The sequence below is a fragment of the Porcisia hertigi genome, chromosome 36, assembly GCF_017918235.1.
Source record: "Porcisia hertigi strain C119 chromosome 36, whole genome shotgun sequence".
NCBI classification, from domain to species: Eukaryota; Euglenozoa; class Kinetoplastea; order Trypanosomatida; family Trypanosomatidae; genus Porcisia; species Porcisia hertigi.
The window spans coordinates 255,305-277,867 of NC_090595.1; the positions used below are offsets into that span (position 1 = coordinate 255,305).

Genomic DNA, 22,563 nt, shown 5'->3' on the forward strand with positions numbered 1-22,563 from the left:
AGGGATGCAACACGGGGCGACACGCATAATAGGAGCCGCTGTGCGACGACCTCTGTAGCGGCGCCGGGTGGGGTGAGTGTAGAGCTCGAGGCAGAGGCCCTTCTCCCAGTTGGCTGGTGCGGCATTGTTTTAGAGCGTGTCAAGCATTATATTGCACCGCGTGAGGAGCGGTCGACAAACAGCCGTCCAGCGGCTGTTTTTTTTTTGAGGGGGTTTCAGATGATTGAGAGGTTGGACTCATGTGTCTTTTCACTAGAACTGTGAGCATGTTGGGGGAAGGTGAATACACACACACACACAGGGGGGTGCATAACAGTGTCTTCCTCCGTCTCTTTGTATCGTTTTTACGTATGTTTATATATATATATACATGTGTGTGTGTGTATGTGTCTGGCACACCATGTTTTCCTCTTATTTTAGGCTGTCTTGTTACCCAGTTTGGATGCGAGGCTTTGCCAAGGTGATGACGGCCCCCCTCCCCTTTTACACACGCACACACGTACACAAAAAAAGGGAGCGAAAAGGGGGAAGAAAGACCTGCATTTCTCTCAAAAGAAACACAACAAATCGTGTAGCACGAACAACATAAAGGCAGTCGTCTTTACAAAAAGAGGGTCATTGTTCTGCGGACGCCATTTCGAACGACCTTTCTGCCACGTACAAAGAGTTCAGTCCCCCTGGATTTCATGGAGAGGAGCGGCGACTAACCAGAGCTCCTGGCCCTCCCACTGCGCCTACAAACGGCGTTTTTTCTTTGCGGCTCGGATCGTGGACGGCTGCCGCTCTGTGGAGCGCAATTGTTCATCGCCAATACGGAGGCACATGCACTCTTCCCCTTCTCATCTTAAAACTTCTTTGCGAGTACTGACTCCAAAATTTATTACTATTTTTGAAATGTGTTTTGGATCTATTGCCTCCTTTCTCTCCTCGGGGTTTTCACACGCCTCGGCCCCGCGACCCCCTCTTCACTCATCTCAACTCGCCTCTCATCCCCTTTCCTCCACGCTACCATTATTCCTGTGTGAACGACACATCCACTTTCAGATATGTTGTCTGGCATCGTGCGTTACTGCTAGCTGCCGCCGTAGTTCTCAAGCCTTCAAACCAACCAACCAACCCAACCAAAAAGAGCAAAGGTGAAGTAACCAATCGCGCTTTCTTATATACAGGTTATATACATACATATGTGCATGTATATGACTTACCCCCCTTCCTTGCCTTGCCCCTCTCGTCATTGCTCGAATTTCTGAGATATCTTCTACCAACGCATTGGTGGCACGGCTGCAACTTGTCTCTGTACAGGAAAAAAAAACACATATATTTCATCTTCCCTCCCCTCTTTCTCTCTCGCTTTCTCTACGGCCTTCTTGCCCCTCCTCCCCCCCTTTTTCTTGATACCGCGTGTCGCGCACAGTCTGTTGTGCCCAAGATTCCTTTTTGCCTCTCACCCGCGACACCATCAATCGATGTAGGTGCGCTGTTGTTGCATCTTCGACATTCCCTCCCCCCTATTGTACGGTTCTACCTCTGCCCGTCACTTGTGTGTATATTTGAACTCACGTTTGTGATTTTGCATCTACGTATATTCTCCTCTTGTGCTTGATACATTTGAGGAACGCTTCAAAGGTCGTCCGCCGTGGGTCCGTGGGCTTGTGGATCACACATATATCAGCGCCACTTCCATTCTTCTTTTTAATCTGTCTCGTGCCGTTTTCATTCTATTTGTGTCCCCCGCCTCATATATATATACACACACACACACACACACGTCCTACATCACCCGCCGCTGTTGTGTCTTACACGTTTGTGTGTGGTGTGTCGGCTCTCCATCCCAGCACTCTTTTCATTCCTTTCTGTTTTATCCCTCTTGGCCCTTGTCTTCTCCATTGACGCCGTCGCTCCTAACGTTGACTGGCTGAGGGGGCAGGCGCGCTCTCTCTCTCTTTCTTCCCTTCCTTTCTCAGGCATTAGCGTACACGACGCCCGAGATGTCAACCGAGATCGAGTCGCATATTTTGAAGAGGTACGAGATTCAAACACAGCTTGGACAGGGCGCCTACGGCATCGTCTGGCGCGCTGTGGAGCGCAAAGATAACCGAATCGTTGCACTCAAGAAAATCTATGATGCTTTTCAAAACTCGACTGATGCGCAGCGCACCTTCCGCGAGATCATGTTTTTGCACCGGCTGCACCACCCTAATATCATAAAGCTCCTGCACGTTCATCGTGCCTACAACGATCGGGATATTTACCTCGTATTTGAGTATATGGAGACCGACCTGCACGTCGTGATTCGGGCGAACATCTTGGAGGATATCCATAAACAGTTCATCATTTATCAGCTGCTCAAGACAATGAAGTATCTCCACTCTGCCGAGATTCTACACCGTGACATGAAGCCAAGCAATCTCCTTGTCAACAGTGACTGCACGATGAAGGTAGCCGACTTCGGTCTCGCACGTTCCATCCTGTCCCTGGAGAGTGAACAGACGTCGCGTCCGGTGCTAACGGACTACATTGCGACTCGCTGGTACCGGCCGCCGGAGATTCTACTCGGCTCGACACACTACACTAAGGGTGTTGATATGTGGTCGGTGGGTTGCATTCTTGGAGAGCTGATGCTTGGAAAGCCCATCTTTCCTGGCCGCTCCACGACGAATCAATTGGAGTTGATCTGTAGCGTGATTGGCATGCCCTCCGCGGCAGATGTGGCGGCGACCAATTCGCAGTTTGCTCAGGCCATGCTTCGTGACATCCACTTGACGCACCGACGCACGTTCGCCGAGTTGCTTCCGAGCGCTTCTCCAGATGCACTGGACCTCATTAAGCGCCTGATGTGCTTTAATCCAAACCGCCGTCTCACTGCCGAAGAGGCTCTGAAGCATCCGTACGTCGCCGCTTTTCATCGTCCTGAAGAGGAGCCGGTCGCCGCAGATCCGATCACCATATTATTCCCCGACAACGAACGCCTGCCATTGGACAAGTACAGAGACGCCATCTACGAGCAAATCGCCGCTCTTCGCCGCGCCAACGCCACAGGCGAGCACAGACAACGTACGGAGCGACAAACTTCGAGTGGCACTGCTAGCCGAAAGATGTCTACCAGCGGTACCAACACCACGAGCAACGCTCGCCCAGGCACTGGCATTACTGGGGCCACGCGAAGCACTGCTAGCAGCAGCGCACCCGCACGGGCGGCTCCGCAGCGCAGCGCTGTGAAGTCTTCCTCGAGCACTGTAGCCAACGATTCATTAGCCTCAAAGACGTACGCCCGCCCTGCTTCTCGCCCGGCAACGTCTGCCGCCTCTGGTCTGGAAAGCAGATCCGTCGTGCGCGAGGCAGCGGTGCGGAAGTGATCGTCACAGCTGCAGCCTCTGCCGTCTTTGTAGTGTGGAGTGGAGTGGCGGGTGGGTGGGTGGGTGGGGGAATGACGAGGGGGAGGTTTCCATTGTGTGTGTGTGTGCGTGTGAAAAGGTTCGGCTCACTTTTTTTTTTTTTGGGGGGGGGGCGCTCATTCTCTGCCTTCTTCTGTACGCGTACGACGAAAAAAAACGGTACACGACTCTTTCTCCGCGTAAAGCCCCCACCTCGTCGATTGCGTTTCGCGTCATAGTTCACCTTTCGACCTTTATCGTTGGTGTCCGTTAGTGGCGTCCTGCATCTGATGAAGCGGCATTACACCACACGAGTGCTGTTTTTGAATACGTGTCGCGTCGGTTATGCACTGCCACCACCTTCGCCTCCACTGGTTTTGGTCACTTCTTCCACTTGAGGGGGGGGGGGAGAGGCGGGGCGTTTCTTGTTTCAACAGTGTACTCCTCTACCCATTTTATGTATCATTGCTTCTCTCGCCTTGAGAGCTGGAACTCACTTTCCTGTTGTCATCTTGGGTTGAGGTGGGGTGTATTGCGATCTTCACGACTTCTCCAAGAGTACGGGATGGACAGGGGCGAATTCGTTTGTGAGGCACGAGAGGACGTCGCAGGGGGGGGGGGGATATCCGGCAGATGTGGCTATGTTTCACCTCCGCTCCCCTCCCCCAACTTCCGCACTTTCGCTGAGACACAGGCGGCTCGCGCATTTTCGGGTCTGCTCCACTTTTCTGTGTTTTCTCGTCTCGCTTTCCGTTACATTGACGGGTCGCCCCAGTCTGCCTCTCTGTCCGCGTTCCGTCACCGTTTCTCTTTTAAAAATTTTTTACAAGCTTCTCCCCTCTCCCCCACAAAAACAAAACGAGGAAAAAAGGGGCACGTGACTACGATGACACGTTTTCTTCTCCCCTCCCTACCCCCGATCATTTGGAGATTTCGTTTCTCTCTCTTCACCTGCAGTACTGTTTTCCAGAGTACGTGATTCCCCCCTTTTTCACCTTACACACACACACACACACAAACGCTTCTGCCTTGTCATTCTTTTGTGACTTCGCGCGCTTGGGTGTGTCTATGTGTGTCGTCTAGTTTCGATTATCTACAGCGGGTGGGGAGGAAGGGGGGGGGGAGTGTCTTTTTTTTCCAATCTTCGTTCATTTTCTTTTTTTCCAAGGCATTAGATTGGTTTGCTTTTGTTATTTGCGGAGTGTTAGCATGTATGTGTGTGTATATGTGTGTGTGTTCGTCTGCCATCCTCTGGGTTCAGTAGCGTGTGAGGGAGCACTTCTAGTGGTGTATCTTTATCGTCCCCGGTGGCCATTGTCTCGGTTCACGTTGCCACTGTGCTGTGAGCGCGTCTTGTGAGTTTTTCTTGACAGTTGCTTTTTTTTTCGCCACCACCACCACCGTATTGGCGTCCTTTAACTCGTTTCACGAACCCCCCTTCATCGACATCCTGGCTTATAATTGAACCGTTCTCGTTCTTATTGTATTTCAAAGGATGGGGGACCAGTTTTACTCGCTGTTCTCAGCGCGCGTAAGAACGTTCGGATATGGGTCCCCATGTCTGTGTGTGTGTGTGTGTGTGTGTTGATCTTGCTCTTCTTCGCTGTGTGGCACCACCTGCCTTGCCACCCTCCGCTTCTTCGACTATTTTTAGGTTCGCTAATCGACACACACCTTTCACACATTCGCGTTGATCCTGCATGTCCTGCTGCGATCGTTGTCGTTCTCCCCTTTTCTCCCTGTGTGTTCGGCTCTCCTTCCCTGGTGAAGTCACACAAGCACAGGCATTCATGCACGTCTTCACATGTGTGCGTCTCTCTGCTCATGGTGCCAACCTGTGTCCTGCTCCCATTTCCCTGGTCTCTGTATCACATGTGCCTGTTCGCCACTTTACTTTTGTTTGCGTGATATGTACTGTACGGTGTGGTCTTATCCTCATGCTCATAAGAGAGGCTGTCAACACACATTCTTCGTTCCCAGGAAGAGTTGCCTCTCTTCCAAGGTTGCTCTTGAGACTTTCTACACATCCTGGTAGGGTTGTGCTGGCGAGATACGAGTCCAGCGGGGGGGGGGCAGTTGTGAAGGACGAGCAGAGGTACGGATGGTAGCTCTCAATGCGGTGTGCGTTACTCCGTCAGCTTTTGCCTCCTCGCTTGCCGCTCCTTCCCTCTTTTAAAGCCATTCATATTGAAGGATTGCCCACCTGAGCACCAAAGGATTTATTCGCAGTGAGGCTGACTTCCTTGCTGCGTGTCAGCATAACCGCCACCACTTTTCGACGTTTTGCATTTTTGCCTTCTCTACCGCCCTGGCATCATGGGGACTTTTTTCTCTGTCGCGCCCCACGCTTATACTCAAAAATGCGTGTTCGAACACATGATTTTTTCATTTCCACGTTTGTTTTTTTTGGGTTTAGTTGCTCCTCCATCTTTTTTTTTTATCGTGGTGTCATTCTCTGTTTGTTTGACAGCGACTCCGCGTTTCGCTAGGATTGTCGTCGGCTCTCTGTGCTCCTTTGCCTTGTGCTACCACTCAGGTCCTTCACCACCTCGATTCTCCTCCCCCCTTTTTCCCGGCCTGCTTTGCCTCGCTTTCTTGCTTCTCTCGAGAAGTAGGGACATCCGTATCCGCGTGCGCGCTTTTAGGTGTGTGTCCCCTGCACCTGCACATTTGTATGTAGACATGGGCGCGTGAGTGTGTGTGTTTAGAGATTATTTCTATGCCAAACACTTGATGCAGAACACGCTCAGGTCCATATACTTGATGGAACAGGGGGCGGGGGAAGTTTTTTCCGTGACATACGAGTTTGTGGAGGCTTCAAGGGCTACCTCAAGGCGGCACAGTGGCACAGAGCGAACGTGGAAAAAAGTGTCGTGAACTGCTCTGGCGGTTTCCCCTGCTCCTCTTGGCTTTCTAATGCTCGGAAAAAGGGGTGGGTGAGTGTTGAAAGAAGCGCACTCTGGGGTACGGTGGGGCGGACATCGAGAGACAACAGGGCACTGTAGCCGCATCACCTTCTCGTAATATGACTCCGTTTCTCTTTTCGTGCTCCCTGATGATGCCGGCCACCTCCCCGCTGCATCACAGGGTCTAGTGCCCACGCTGTGGGGGAGGTCCAGAGCCTGCGGCCTGCCCTCGTGTGCGCTTGCGGGTTCTTGGCGTTGGCGCACAAGTCCATGGGTTGGCGTTTTGCCGGGAGGGACTCGCGGACAGGGTCACGCTCGCACCCACTCCCTACGAATCGCGTGTTTGATTTAACAGAGTACACACTCACACCCACACACGCTACCCAACCCGTTGTGCGCAACTCATTTCTCGGTATGTCTTTGTCCGTGGTGGGGTTGCTGCACAAGGGTGAAGCTGACGCGTTCTCCAAACCGGCGATGTCAGAGGAGCTGACGCCGGCTGCACGGGTGACAAAGTGGACGTCCCTCCCCCTCCCCCCCCCTTTCCCTGTCCTCAGGAACTAATCCGACACCCCCTACTCACCGCGCGACAGGCGCCATTGCTTTGGCCGCAGAGCAGAAGACTGGATGCGGCCCATCTTGATGGTGGCACGTCCTCCGCCCTGGCTCGTCTGGCGCCGGCAGTGCAGCCCCGCCTTGGAAGAAGGGGCGTGAGGAGGACGGAAGGAGCTTGTTTGGACGCAATGTCCCGGTCGGACAGCCAGTGTCACTCCCCAGAGGCGGGGAATAGGGCGGCCATGGTGCAGAAGAGGCCGGCCAGACTCTGTGGCGGTATGCGTGTGTTTTGTGAAGCCGCTCACGACGCACCCGAGACATTCGGGGACGTTTTCGTTTGTTTACGTCATTTCGCATATCGGGGTGTCACAGACATCTAGCCCCCCCCTTCCCCGCTCTTCTGTTTGTCTCTTCATGCTTTATGCTGCTTTTCGTGTTGCAATCGCTGCATCTAGTGGTTTGTCTACAGAAGGTCGGTGGTGTGGGGGCGGGGGTCAAGTTGTTTTTCGATTGCGGGTGTGGTAAGTTTTTAGTGAACCCGTTTCTCTACTGCCCTCTCCCCTCCCTGCTCCTGCGGCTCCTGTTTTGCGCCTATTGATCTCACCAGTTTTTTTTTTCTATAGCTCTTTTGTTACAGGTGTTCGTTACTGACCGTGTGTGTCTGTGTGTCTGTGTGTGTGTGTGTGTGTGGTTCGTGTACATGTGTGTATGTGCGCGCCCAGATCTCATCATCAACTTTTCCATACGCACCTTTTATTGCCTTTTTTATTTATTTTTGTTCTTTTTTTCCCGAATATTGTGCAAATTGAAGAGAATCTCGTTGCTGTGTCTTGCTGCGTCGTGTGTGTGTGTGTTTAGGTTTCGCGTGTGTCTAATGTTGGCTCCACGCTCCTCACTTCTTGGATCACTCTCTCTTTTTTGTGTTCTACTTGAGTTTTTTTTTTCGTGTGCGTCTCGCAATCGCTCATCCTGTATTTCTCTGCTGGTGTACGCGAGTATGTGCGCGCCAGTGATTGTGATGCCTGTCGTTCCCTGGCCACTCTTTTCTCTCTTCTGATAACCGGCGCTGCGCACCAGCCCTGTGGGAGCAAGTCACGGAGAGCAGATGGCGGTCAGGTGTCAGTCGCTTGTCATCTCGTTTGGCGTTTTGTGGGTGTCCCGTTGTTCACTTTTTTTTTGTTTACACCTTTTCGCTGTCCCTTTGTCCTCCCTATTACCCGCGCCTTACGCCGCACTTTTCCCCTCTTCGTCTAGGTCTATAGAAAAGATCTCCCCCCCTCCCCTCTGGTGCCATATCGTCGTTGTGGCAGACATGCAGACTAGGAACGCAGTGGAGGCAGCTAAGACCAGCAGCGAAAATGTGGACAGCGGTGGGAATCACGAGAAAAGAGTAGGGACCCCCCTAAAGCCCGTCAAAGAACACAGAAAACAATTCATGAAAAAAACAGTTCTGGAGGGGAGGGAGGCGCCATACGATTGCGTGTCGCTTTTTGAGGCGGCGGTGTTTTCTTTCATGAGCTTTGGTCATCCTTCGGTGATGATTTGCATCTCATGGGGATTGTCGTTTTGGATTCAGCGAGGCGGGAGAAAGAGCTAGCTACTGCATCACCAGCGCACACCGACATCTGCATCCTTTAAAAAAAAACTGTAGGGGTGGATGGGGGGCTTGCCGGCGGTGGCGCCAGAGATGTTTGACTGGCCCAAGAACGGAGATTGATTCTCCGCCGAAGGCAGGTGTTACTCGGAGGCACACCTAGGGGTGTTCTCCCCCCCTCCCCTCACCCGCTCATGAAATGTCTTGTCCTCCTCTTCCAACGGTCTTTGCGATTTATTTAAATACATCATCTTAATTCTTGGTGGTTTTCTCTCTCTCTTTGAAATTTACTTGGCACTTTACGTACGCGGATCCGTGTGCAACTGCACATGGGCACGCTCGCGATACTTGCGATTTCTCGTCCCTCATGACCGGTGGTGTTGCCGCGTCTCGGCTCCTCTCCCCCTCCCCCCTCCCCACCCGCCTTGACACTCACTTCATTCGTGGCCACTATTTCAACCGCTAAGCAGCAACGCACACCTCTTATTTGATTTGTCAAGCGCTCTCTCCCTCCACACACGTCCGGCGGTGTTTTTCACCGTGCGTTTGCCTCTAGTCTCTTGCGCTTTTCCTGTAACGTCTTTGCGCACACATTTGCCAACTCAAGCGCCCCACTTTTCAAGTTGTCTCTACACTCTTGCACTCGATCAAGCACTGTACCACCACTGATTCAAGCCCACTTTCTGTTGCTTCTTCCTCTCTTTCTCTCTCGGTTTGCTGTAGCGGGCGAACTGCGAGGGAAGCACCACCGCATCTTCTATATATATATATGTATGAAGGTACCCAAGTATATAGAGATATAATCACACCCCACACCACCATCAAATCTCTGCCCATCAGCAGCAACAGAGACGGTGGAGAAGGTTGAAGGGAAATCAAAAGAAAAAGAGAGGATAGTGAGACGTGTGCTCGTTTTTTTTCTTGTGTGCATGTGTGTTAAAGCGCGCCTGTCTGCGCTTCCACTTTCCACGTCGGCGTCTGTTGCTTGTTCTTCAGTGGGTGTCTTGTTGCGAGCCCTTGAGAAATCACTGAGCAAGGCGTACGTAGAAGATAACAAACAGCCACCGCTTTGTTGTTGTGAAAAGCGGAAAGGAACGGTGCGGATCTAGGAGGGTTGGTAGGGCCGAATACTTGATCATTGGCATTGGAGTGTTTTTCACCTCTCACCCCTGCCGTTTGCCCGGCGTTCCCCTCCCCTCCCCTCCCCCTCCCCCCCTTCCCATCCCATCCCTTCCCCTTCCATTCCCTCCTCACATCGATCCCCCTTCTTTGAGCATTTTCAAAACCACGGCCGCAGTAACAAAACGAACAAACGAGATAAGGGGGGAAAACAAGTGCGAGAACGTTTTATACACACAAACGGACCCGCTTTGTTTTCTCTCTCATCTTTTAGCTCCGCCTTCTTTTTTTTCCTCCTCCTCCTCCTCCTCCTCCTCGTGTTTCCGCATTTCTCTTGTGGTTCTCTTCTACCCGTTCCCTCCGCCTCTCTCTTTGTCTCTCACCCTTGCTTCACAAAAAAGTTCTGCCTTGGCTTTCGGCTGTCTTGGCATCGCTGTTTTTGCTGTCTTTCAGTGATCATGCGTTGAGTTTTCCCCCTTGTACACCAGAACACTCTGTTTTTTTTTCCTTTTCCCTTCACGTCTCCTCTTTCATATCGGTTTGGCTTGTCGTCACCCACTCTATCTTGGATTAGGTGCTAACGCCATCGGGTTTAAAAAATCCTTACGAGTTGAGCATTTTTTTTTGTGTATACTGTTGGCTTTGTGCCGCTTCACACGCCACTTTTTTTCTCTCGTCTCGCGCCTCAAACGCATATTGACACCTCATTCTTGGCTAATCAGGTCTGTGCTCTTATCTCTATAAAGCCATTTTGAGCCCCCCCCCTCCCCCAGCCTCTTTCTCTCTCTGAGCCTCTTTTTTTGCCCATCTAACATCCACATCGTGCTGTTCTTCCCATCTTGTTTTTTTTTTTTGTTTTCCCTCCCGCCTTATTTTTGTCGCCTCGTGTAGTTGTGTTACACGCACCAGTTTAGTACTTCAGTGCTGCCGCGTTTTTCTCGACCTTCTCTCTCCCTTTTTATTTTTGCCTTTGTCCAATTGCGCATCCTCCTCGCTCATACGATCAACATCCTCGTCTTGTCTCCAATCACTTCCTCCCGACGGCGCTTCCGACAACACGGAGGGGTTACACAGGCGTGGTGTGAGACACACACACACAGGCACAAACACACGTTTTACGTCTTGTCGCTGCTGTATAACCCCCCTCACCAGGTCTCTTTTAAGGTTTCCAGCATGCCCGGCGCGCACCCGCAGCATCGCAACTGGAGCTTCTCCAACTCTGGGGAAATGGGGTCGCGTCAGAGCCCCACAATCACATCTGAGGGCCGCCGCAGCCCCAATGGGCGCCGCTCCTACCAAGAGCGCATCACGACGGTGCGCTTTTCACAGCCGTCGACGGGTGAGACGATGTGCACGAAGCTGAACCGCGTGCAGCGGACCAAATCGAAACCTGAGAATGACGCGGAGCTGTGCGAGAGCTTCCTCAAAGGCCACTGCGACTCTGGAAACGGGTGTCAGTACGTTCACGTCCCCAAACAGTATCTGTGGCGCTTGCTAAGTCCCCAAGTGGACCCCAAAACCCTATTTTACCACCCTGGGTTTAACGTTCGCTGTTACACCCCTGACATGAACGTCTACTACGACATCCCTAGCGAGTTTATTTATCAAACGAAGGGGAGCGACCGCTACGTGGAGCTTTTCAACGACAACGGTGACAACTTCAAAGACAAGTGTCGACTGTGCCCAAATCTGCAGTTGCACGGCGTGTGCGACAACAACGAACAATGCGATGACATTCACTGTGCTGTGGCGGACCTCGACCAGTTTCCTCACATCGCTACCCACCGCGCCACCAAGGAGGCTGTGGCCCGCTATGAGCACATGCCCCGAGAGCTCATCGTGCGCGTCTACCAGCCGAACACACCGGGCGATGGTGTGGATTTCCCCGGCGACGACGTTCTTCGAACCGCGGGCGCCACACAGTACGAGGAGGCTTTCAAGCAGAACAGCGACATCCCGACGCTGAAGATGCAGCACTGCGCCCACTTCCAAACCAAGAAGTTGTGCCGCATGGGTGACGGCTGTCGCTTCCTTCACGTCGTCTCGGTTGCACTAGCCAGCCCTGCGCCGGATGAGGAGGTGTCAATCCCGCCGTCTCCAGTCCCAACAACAACCTCGACATTTGCCGCCAGTGCACCCAGCGAGGCCACCACCGCCAGCACGGCTGCAAATCCACCATCCACAACGACGACGCCAGTCATCACTACTCCAGGGCACCAGTTGCGCGAGGAGGACATCGTGATGAAAGCAGCGGCTGAGATGGCAGCGGCTGCCATGGCCACTGAGGAGCTGCGATGCACTGGTTCTCAAGCAGACAACGTCGTGCCAGGGGAGTCGAACGGACGTACTCAAAAGTACGGTACTCAGGCGCCAGCGGCAACGCTGCCGCTGGAGCCATCCCCGCAGTCACAGCTGCCACAGCCGCATCAGTCTCCACCACAAACGAGTTCTGCCAATCCCTACGGTGGAGTGTCTGCCGGCACCGCAAATGGGCGTGTCTCCCCGGTCCTGTACCGCACCACCGGACGTCAATCACCGATAAAGGTGGTGGTGACCCCAGGTCAAATGGAGGGAGCGCCAGCACTGCGACTCTCGCCGATCTCCTTCCCGAATGTTGCCGTGTCGGGTACACCGCCGCCGCAGCTCCAGAGTCGAACTTCGCCTTTGCGTCGCAACAACCCATACTCACTCTCGCCCTCCTCCACAAGCCTTAATTGAGCAGCACTGGTGGCGCGCAACACACACACACACACACATACACATACACACACACACTACCCCAGACCATTTTATCCATTGTCCTTTGTGCTTGCTGAGGCACTCACTTCTAGCCCATGTGTACCTCATGTGCATTCGGGTTCCACTCTCCCACCTACAGCCTCCACGTATTCCAAGCAAACAAAAAAAAGATTGATGACCACATACACAAGTCCTTTGACAAGGTCATGATTCCATGGACACACCCCTCCTCTAGAATTGCCTTTTTTTTCGTGTTGTCTTTTTGTTGTTGAAATGTCGGTGACTCCGGTGTTCGGTACACACACATATATATATATGGCTGCGTCCTCTCTCGTTTCTCGTTCCTCCTCCATCTTTTTCCATTAGTCTGTGTGTGTGTGTGTGTGTGTGTGCTGTGTGTGTGTGCAGTGAGGTGTAATGTAATGTAGTATAGTGTCGTGTAGTGGGTTTGATGTCATCGCTGTGACACGCAATGTAGCCCTCTCCCGTCTCCCCCCACTCATTCTTGTTTTTCTCGTTGTGTTCTCTCTATTACTTCCCTCTTGCTTGTATCCTTTCCCCCCTTTATTTTTCCATGGGATTCCTGTTAAATCGATAGGACAGCATAAAAAAACTCCACGATCTTTTTTTTTTGCCTGTATGATGTGCTTTCTCATCGTTGTGAGGAGGCTTTTCAGGCTCCTCCCCCCTCCCTCCCCCCCTCCCCCCCTCCCCTCCCCGTGTTCCAGTAAGCGCATTGGGTCATGCATTTCTGACCTGCGTGTGCCTTGCTCCCTCCTTCCGGCTCCGCGCGCTCGCCCCGTTGCGCGTGCGGACGATGACGATATGTGCTTTTGCATCGTATGCTGTGAAATTGGCGTAAATCATTTTTGTGGTTGAATCTCCCTGCGGGTCGATAAAATGAGCAGTAACCCCTCCCCCCCCCTCCCATCCCCTCCCCTCCCTCCCCTCCTCTCCTCTCCACCACTTTGAACAAAAAGAAGAAGTAATCAACGAGGAAAATAGAGTGAACCGGAGAAGCCCATGTACGTAAACCAAAAGAAAGAGGAGAGAGAGAGGTGTCGGTGTTCCGTCGGATCGCCTGACTTCGTCTTCAACTCTATCTGCATGTGCTCATTTTTTTTTCTTGAGTGACGTGTTGGGGGTGCCGTGGTCTCTCGCGAAATACGTTCAACTTTTTTTTTCTTATACTATTGGCTTATTGGTAGTTTCCCCCCTCCCCCTTCTTTTTCCTATCTCGAGGTTGGTTGAGACTTGCGTGCTCCCGTATGTTGACTTTGGAGCATTTATACATACCTGGGCTCTTCCCCCTTTTTTTTTGTGTGTGAGAGATGATTTACACGGAGCCGTGTACATGCATCACCGTTTCTAGGTTTCGCTTCCCCTGGCAGACACAACTGTTCCCCATAATTCACCACTCGTACACTTGAGAGCTTTTTTGCTCAACCTTCGCTTTCACAACTTGCACCGTGTCAACAGAATCAGGTGGTTTATTTGCGGAGGAATTCTTTTTTTTTTGCATACTTATCGTGCTCTGCTGATGACTGCATGGAATTCTTCGCGTGTTATCCTCTGTGCGAGTGTCGGTGTTCGCTCATTCACACTATCAAACATTTCTTCTAATCTCTTTTTTCTCGCACTTGGGTTTCTAGTCTCTGGGTCTTTTCCCTTGTCTTTTTTTTGTTTGTCTCCCCTTCCTTGCTCCCCCCACTATACTTTTTTTTCCTGCAGACACAGGGTGTCACCTACTGCGTGGAAGCGAAAACCCTTCTCCCCCTATCTCGCTCACGGTTTCTTTGCCGTCTTTCGATTGTTATCCCTCTTTTACTTCGTCGTGGCTCCCATTTTTTCTTTGCTTATGATTATCTTATTCCCGTTCTTTTCTGGTCGCGCGTGTGCTTCTCTATGTATCAGTCTCCTCCCCTTTCTCTTTCTCTTTCCTCCCTCTCTGTTTTTTTTTTTGTCCACCCCCTTTCCCCCTTTTTTTTTTCAGAGTCCCTTCTTTTTTTCGGGTGTAGATTTTTCGCCTCCGCCTTGATCTGAGTAAAGCGGGAGGGCTGCCTACATGTTTTTATACACTCATGTTCGCGACATCTATCCGCTCATCCACCCACTGTAACAGTTATGCTTTCTTTTTGCCGTTTCGTGTCTGTGTCTGCTTGTTCTCCTCCCCCCCTCTCTATGTTTGTTTCTCCGTCCTCTCGTTAGCTCCCAGGAGCCCCCCTGCTCGTGACCGTCTTATGTTTTTTTCTCTTGAAAGGGATCTCATTGCTGTTTCTTTTTTTCCGCGTCTCCCTTAATTTGTTTTACTCTTTCTCGTGTTCTACCTGCGTGCGAGCGGTGTTGGGGCACTAGTGCGGCTTTCTTCTGCCCCCACCCATTTTTCTTTCCTTTCTTTTTTGTTTCATCTCGCTCCTCTCAGGCACCTGTTAAAAATTATTATTATGTTTTTTTTTCCTTTTCCTACAAAAGATTTCTTGCATGTTTTCTTCACGAGGAGGGGATACAACACACACACACACACACACACGCACACGCACACACACGGAGCGCAAAGAAGAATATGAACAGGGTAATTTTCTTCAAGACAACAGTAGTCTGGGAGGAGGAGGAGAGGGTGTGTCTGTGTATGTGCGTGTGCGTATGTTTTCGGACATGTGTATTCAAGGCAGAAGTACAGGCGGTCTATTGCTCTTGTTATTTTTGTGCCTTTTTGCGCATTCATCTTTGCTTGTTTCACCTTGTTTAAGAGCCTGTGTTTCGTATGCAGGGGGTGTCTTGACGTTATTTTTCCTTTCCCTGTTTAACTGTCCTCTCATTTTTTTTTATCTTGAACGGTTTCTATATTTTTTACCTTGATATTCTTCTCATCTGTTTTTTTTTTGTCCGGTTTGGTGGAATCTCCTGTGCAGTCTGCGCGCATGACGGCTTGTCATGTCTCGCACTTGATATTTTTCGAGTCAGCGTTTTTCGGGACTCCCCTCCTCCTTCACATGGCGAACTTTTCTTTCAACTGATCACCTTGTCAAGTAGTGCTCCTTTGTTTTCCCTGCGCGCGAGCACCATCTTGTTCTCTTTCGCTTTGATCTTCATGCCGATGGTTCTCCGTTGCGCCCCCCCCCCCTCGAGGGGGAGGGAAATGGGCTCTCATCACTCCACATGATCACCGATGTGGCTTCGAGACAGCACGACTGTTGCCTGTGAGTGTAGAGGTGTGGCACAGCTTCACATCGGACCGCTTTGGAAGCATGTGTCTGAAAACAGAGGGGTGATGGGTCGTTCGAGGGGGAGAGAGTGGGAACGGTGCTGGGGTGGTGAAGTCGATGCTGCCACCCATGGCGGGTCCAAAGAAATCGACTGCTCGTCTCGAAGGAATCCTCTCTTCTATATTACGCGATGTCCGCTCTGCTACCTTTCTTTACTGAGGCTGTTCTCATCCCCATTGTCCCACTCTTTTCGACCACCATCGCTTTGTTTATCGCTCTGCTCGCTCTTTTCTGTATTGCATTTTAGGCGTCCTTCCGTGGGCACCGTAGCGCATCGAAGAGGGGAGTACGTGCACTGAAGATGGACAGGCGAGACTCCGTGTGGTTGTGTTTGTTCGTGCCTCTAATGGTGTGTGTGTGTGTGTGTGGTATAGACACCACGGATGCTCTTGTGCGCGCTCCTGCTCGTGAGCGTGTGCTCGTGCCACATGCGGATGATTGTGGAAGCATTCCAGGCTTTGTTTCTCTTTCTTCCCTCCCCCTCCCCTCCCCCGCCGTTCAGTGTGGCGCCTGATCTCTGCTCATACTCGCATCAAAACGCCCCCAACCCCCCTCCCCCCGCCCATTTCCGTTCCCCCCTCGCTCCTTTCCTCTACCCCGTGTTCTGCACGGCGGGTGTTGACTTGTGGCCTCTCGCAGTCTTTTACTCTCCCCCTTTTGCTTCGCGTATGCCCTCCTCCCTCCCCCCCCTTTCTCCCCGGCAGCGTGGGGCCAGGCATATTCTAAATGACGGTGGAGATTTACATGTACACATGAAAGGAGGAGGAAAACAAAGCGAACCACTTAAACAGACGAGAAGAGGGGGGAGTGAGGGGAATAGTCTGAGCTGGGAGAAAAAAAGTAAATCGCTTTCAGAGGTTTTCTCTATGCATTCCCTCTACCAAACTCGGGGTCACCAACGTTATTCACCTCATCTCTACCCTCGACAAACATACATAAATATATGCACGTATGTGTGACATGCCAGTGTCAGTTGGGTCCCCTATATCCCCCCTTCTCCCTCACCTGCCTTTTGGGCTGGTCTCCCCCTGACGCGCTCTCCTCACGCTTTTTCTGCATCCTTACATGCGATTCTGTGCGCACAAACCCCACTGCTTCTGTCTTCTTTTCCCGTTCTCACCTCCTCGCAATACCTTCACACACACACACACACAGATCTGAAGCGTCTTGGTGCCATCACCTCATCTTCAACCCCCCTCCTCCTCCCCCCTCGCCGGCATTGAAAAAAGGCTTATCCCGTTTTCTTTTTTGTTTCACCGCTCGACATCCCTCTCCCAGTGTACGCCTGCAACAACCCCCCTTGTCCATTACAGCGCACTGCTCATCTTTTTCTGTCTTCGTGGTGTCTGTAGGATTTCATTACCATCGAAAACCCCCTTTCACCTCCATCTCGCCGCGCCTCGAACTATAAATATATATATATGCATATATATTTATATATATATATGTAGTGTATAAGTATACCCCCACTCTCTATTTGTGCGTGTGTGTGCGTGTTTATGGATCGTTTTCTCTATTTCTGTCTCTGATTATTGTCATCACCAGCATCGTCTACCAAACTCTACCGACAAGGGAAAGGAGTTGCACATCCGCTGTGCCGTTTCATTTGTATTGTCCCCGCCGACCCGTTTCTCTTCCCCCCCTCCCTATTCTACATACCTACTTCCCCTCTCTCCTATATTCTATCTTCATTCTTTTCTTTTTCCCCCTCTTCTCCCCTTTGTGTTTCTCTTCTTTTGTTCAACTTTGGTGTTTTTCTTTTTTGTTCCCTGATTCCCTCCCCCCTCTTGAGCCACTCGTACTTTTCCTTCCCCCTTTTTTTGTGGTTGCCGTACTTGAGTCCCCCTCCCCCGCCCTTCAAACCGCTGATCTCCCTCTTTTGTTTTTCTCTTGTGCATCGGCCTTGTTGTTTGTTGGTGTCGATCGGACGTCTTCGTTGCTCATCCGCCCTCCCTCCTCCCTCCCCTCCCCCTCCCAAGGCTCTCACGCTTCCCTCTCTTTCTGTGCTGGTGTTTTTCTCCTATTATACACACCATTGGCGTCGCCATTTTCTTCAGATCATTTTCATTTTTCTTGTTGTTTTTCAGCTCCTTCGCAGTGTATTTGTTTCGCTTTCTCTCCCCTCCCCCTCTTCCATCCTGGGATTCTCTCACACTGTATATACCCACGTACACACGTGCGTACTTGAGGAGACCCCTCCCTCCCCCCCAAAAACGAAGAAAAAATCAATCAAATCGTTGATATCAAGGTGTCTTGAAGAGCCGTTCTTTTTTTTTTTGCGTGTTCCCTCTACCCCCCTTTTTTCCTCGCTCCGTCTTCTTTCTTCCCTTTGCTTCAGGAAATACAGCTCCTCTTCCACAGCAACAAACATTTCTCTCATCGCTCTTAGTCTTCCTTTCCCTTTCCATCTCTCTTCTTGTGATTGCGTTTTTTTTCTTCCCCCTTCGTATTCGCGTTTGTGCTCTCTTCTCGGATCGTGTTTCGCCCCCTCTCCCGCCTTCTTCCCACCTCGTGTGTCTTTTTCTCTCATATCAGCGTCACTCTCTCGTCCTCTCTTGGCTTTCGTGTGTCTTCCTCGCTACTCTCTCTCTCTCTCGCGTTTTCTTGCACCTCCTCCATCTTCCCTAGGCCTGTCCATCTCTGAGTTGGCGCACACTGAGCCGCTGTGCCTTTCGTTTCTACACGCTCTTGTACACAAGATACTGCGCACACCGACTGCATGTGTGTGTGTGTGTGTGTGAATTCGTGTGTTTGTATGCCAAGACCATACTGGAGCGTGTTGTGACAGTGTAAAGGAAAAAAAGAGTGAGAGAAAGCAAGAGAATACGTCAAGCCTAAAAAAAAGAGAGCGCACACACACATACACACACGCACACACCAACACCTCCACCTGTTTGTCTATCGGGGTAAAAACAAAAGCATTGTGATCTTCTTATACGGGAGTGGGGGGGGATACTCGCCTTTCGATCCCTTCAGTGTATTTCGCAATCCGTTTGCATTTCATCGTTTGCGTTTCAGTGCCGATTCGATTTTTCCCATTTTTTTTTGGGAGCTGCACCACCCCTTTCTCCTGTTTTATTTCCTCACCAGGAGCGTGCGGACTTGCTGCGAGGGTTCATTTGCCGTATAGATATCTGTGCTACTGTGCGTGTCTGCCTGAGTGTCTCCCCCCGGAGGTGTGGGAACGTGTGAGTGTGTGTGTGTCTAGATTTTGATTTGACTGGGTGCGCACACCTTTACAAAGTGCGCGTGCACCTCCCCATACGCTCACCGACACTTGTCGACGCGTACTCTGAAGCAATCGCCTTTTGTCACCTTTGGTTGCCGATCCCCCCCCCCCCCCCTCCCTCTTTTTCCCCTCCTCCCCTTTGCCCGCATTTCACGTGCGTATTTGTCTGTCTGTGATAATCCGATTCCATCTTCTCCCCTTTCTCTTTCCTTATTCCCGTCTTTGGACACTGCTGACAATTCCCTATTTTTTTTTGCTCTGTTGGTCAATTTTCACCCATCTGTTCATCTTTTTCCCGGTGCATTTTGCTCTTGTTGTCAACTCGCTATCGGATCTGAATCTTGTGCCACTATTCTGGTGTGCATCTTGGTTGATCTTTCCCTTCCCTTCCCTCCCCTTCCCTCCCCTTCCCTCCCCTCCCCCCTCCCCCCTCCCCTCTCTCATCCCAAACACACGCACATACGTAGAGACTACAGGGTTGAGATAAAAGCACACCCAAAGATTAAAAAAGAAGCAGAAAAAAGTGGCCACGTCGCTGTCCGCTTGTCGGGGTAGCCGGAGAGGAATTCCACGCTGTCGGTGGCAGGTTAGTAGCATGCACTGCGACTGCGCTGCCTCCCCTACAACCCCCTCTCTTTGATCTCTGCATCTCTTCCTCGTATTCTGCTGCCCTCCATCCAACAGGTCTCGGCTCGGCCCTCCTTTCCTTCCAGCGCGTCTTTGTCTCTCGTGTTTCATCCCCACTTCCGTCGTGCCCCTCGCCCTTTCCTCCTTCTCCCTCCCTCCCACAACTTCTGCGCTTGCTTTCTCCCTCCCTTTTCTGTTCGACGTGGTCTCCGCTCCTTCACTTTTTTTTCGGTTTCCACTGTCTCCTCTGGTAGGTATTCGCCTGCTTTTGTGGTAAGCCCTCTTGCGCGTGTCTACTTTCCTTCCTTCCCTCGCTTCCCCCCCCTCCCCCTCCCCCCCCCTCCCCCATTTTCCTTTTTTTAGATAGCCCCTTTCCTCGTCTTTTCACTGTTGACTACATCTTTCTGTTCTTTTGCTTTGGTGATCTTATCGGTGGTTCTCTCCCTCTTCTCCACCCAGGCACGCTTTGCGCTTCTAATCCCTGTGTTTCTTCTTTTTTTTTTTTTACGTCCGGTTCTCCTGGGGCATACGTGCGGTACCCCCCCCCGGTGTACGTCTGTCAATTCGCTCCACAACCAAAGGAAATCTCCACTTTAAGTCCCCCCTCCCCCTCCGAATCGTGCGTCGGCAGGTTTTTCCTCATCATCTACACGAAAGGAGAGCGACATCCAGCCACACCCCTGCCACGAAGCGAAATCAAAAAGAAGTACATACAGAGTCACACGGACTCATCACTTACACACGCCAGCATTGCGGGTGACAGTGGTGTGTTGTACCAGGGCAATACAAACCTCTGAACAAACTCAACTCGCTCACTCGACCACGAGTTAAAATGTTTCACATGGATATCGCCAACAGCGGCAACCAGCAGATGGTGTACCGTAACAACCAACCCACTCCACAGCGTCAGCAACACCAGATGGCGCAGCAGAACCCCCAACAGCACCAACAGCAGATGTTCCCTTCGCAGTATGGATATCAGCCGCCACCGCCGCCGCAGCAGCAATCCTACTTGGCATATTCTGGCACCGCGGCCCCCAACCCTGGGAAGGGTGCAATGAACTTTGTGTCCTCACAGCAGTACATGCATCAACAGCAGATGTTCCCCTACGGCTACCCTCAGCAACAGCAACAGCAGCAGCAGCAACAACAACCGTTAAACCAGCAGTTTTTTCCTTCAGTAATGACTCCCCAGACCCAGACCCAGCCGCCGCCGCCCATCCGCTACAATCAGCAGGGCAACAACAACAGCACCAACCAGCACATGAGCGGTCATGGCAGTGGTCACCCACGCTATCATGGCGGACGTGGGCGCGGCGGTATACACGGGGGATACGGGGGCCAATTCCATCGACAGGTGCACAACAACTACTTTTATAACCAGCAACACCATTACAGCAGTAACAATGCTGTGCCGGAAAAGACACCAACTGTGCATCTTATACACCCCGAGGCAAAGAAAATAATCAGCATCAAACTAAATCGTATCTACAGCACCATGGCTGACACTCGCCCGCATCTCCAGTATCAGAACTTGGGCAGCCACAGCACTTCTTTGAGCAACAATACGAGCGTCATGGACGACAAACTGGAGAGGGGCGCCAATAAGGATGAGAGACAGAAGGAGAAGGGCGACGCTTTGGCGGGACCCAAGTGCGACCCAAAGACAACAAAATTGGTCTTGTGCTTGAACTTTCTCAGTCCGCAGGGATGCATCCATGGTAGCGGGTGCGATAAGGTGCACATCGCCGGTCTCGAGTACACGTGGCCACAAATAGTGGCGGAAGTGATGGAGAAGGACGGGAAGAAGGCGTACTCTACTGGTTTCTTCGTGCACTGCTATGATCCGACGTTGACTCGGTACTACAAGGTCCCGTCGGGGTCCGTCTACGTCACCAAGGGTAGTGCGGATTATGTGAACATGTTCAATGATCACGGTGACAACTTCAAGATGAAGTTCAAGCTCTGCGCGGCAACGCTTGAGCGCACTGTGTGCGAGAAGGGGGAAGAGTGCGAGGACATCCACTGCTCTCTCGCTGATTTAGAGATGGTACGCCAGAGCAGCGCAAACGCGACACACATCAACAATGCTGAGGCCATGGCTGATGTGCCTCGTCTTCCTGCGGATATGACAGTGCGTGTCTTCAATCAGAACAGCAACGACACGTGGCGTGACTACCCAGGTGGAAATCTTCTCATCACGGCAGGGGCCAGGGCGTATCAAAAACAGTACGAGCAGGAGATGAACTGCGTGCCGGCCCGCAAACGAATGCAGCACTGTGCGCACTTCCGCCTCAAGGATATGTGCCGCCTTGGCGAGTCCTGCAGGTTCCTTCACGTACTCCCTACAGAGCAAGAAATCCAGGAGCGCAGGGATGCCGAGTTAGCCGAGGCTGCTGCGAAAGCGAAGGTGGTGGTGGAAGAGGGCGACTCGAGGTTGGAGGATGAATTTTCGACGCAGATGAAGTAGGTTCGCTATGGTGAAAAAAAAACAGAACAAAATGAAGCAAGTTAGAGGGGGGGGGAACCCACAACAGACGGGGAAGAACATATCTCCGGTCAAGCCTCTGTCCTGCGCCGGGGGTACAGCACTTCACGCACGGATACATCAATGCGTACACTTCCTCCATACACCCAAGGATGGGAGGGAAGGGGTTGCACCATGTGCGCCTGTTTCCTGTGTGCGTTGTTGTTGCGCTCTTAATGGATTCCGGCACCACTAGTTTTCACTCTATCATGCGGCTCATGTCGCGCGGTGGCGGTGCTTCTGCGTTTTTCCCCCTATTGTCAATCCAGAACGCGTTTTCTCTCCCCTTTTTTTTTGTTGTGCGCGCTGTTGTTTTGCTTTAGCGCAGTGCCTCTTTTGTTCTATTTTTGTCTCCTCTCGTATCGACCAGCTTCTGCCATCATGGCCATCATGTTGTCTCGACCGCCGCTTCTTTTTTGTTTTGTTTGTATTACATTGTTCTGTTTTTTTCGATGCATTGCTGGGGAAGGTGAGTGTTTGCTGTTTGTGGTGCGGTGCTGTCCTTAATGTTGAGACGTGTGCGCTCCTTTTCGTTTTTTTTCCCCTCAGCGTCCCACATGTGACGTGTCTTTTTTGTCTTTTCGCTGATGTTCTTTCCTCTTCCTCTTCTGTCTTGTGGTGATTGGT

General features: G+C 51.6%; 2 protein-coding genes across 2 annotated transcripts; both read left to right on the forward strand.

Annotated features, from left to right (window-relative positions):
* Positions 1-1,988: 1,988 nt before the first annotated feature.
* Positions 1,989-3,356, forward strand: JKF63_00067 (uncharacterized protein; the record flags this gene model as incomplete). Its single annotated transcript, XM_067896120.1, has 1 exon — positions 1,989-3,356. One exon carries the CDS (start codon positions 1,989-1,991, stop codon positions 3,354-3,356), a length of 1,368 nt encoding a protein of 455 aa, XP_067752277.1.
* A 7,365-nt stretch (positions 3,357-10,721) lies between these two features.
* JKF63_00068 (uncharacterized protein) lies at positions 10,722-21,879 on the forward strand (the record flags this gene model as incomplete). The annotated part of the gene is made up of 2 exons (XM_067896121.1): positions 10,722-12,011; positions 20,314-21,879. The coding sequence occupies 2 exons, from the start codon at positions 10,722-10,724 to the stop codon at positions 21,877-21,879; spliced, it is 2,856 nt and encodes a 951-aa protein (XP_067752278.1).
* Between the last annotated feature and the right edge of the window lie 684 nt (positions 21,880-22,563).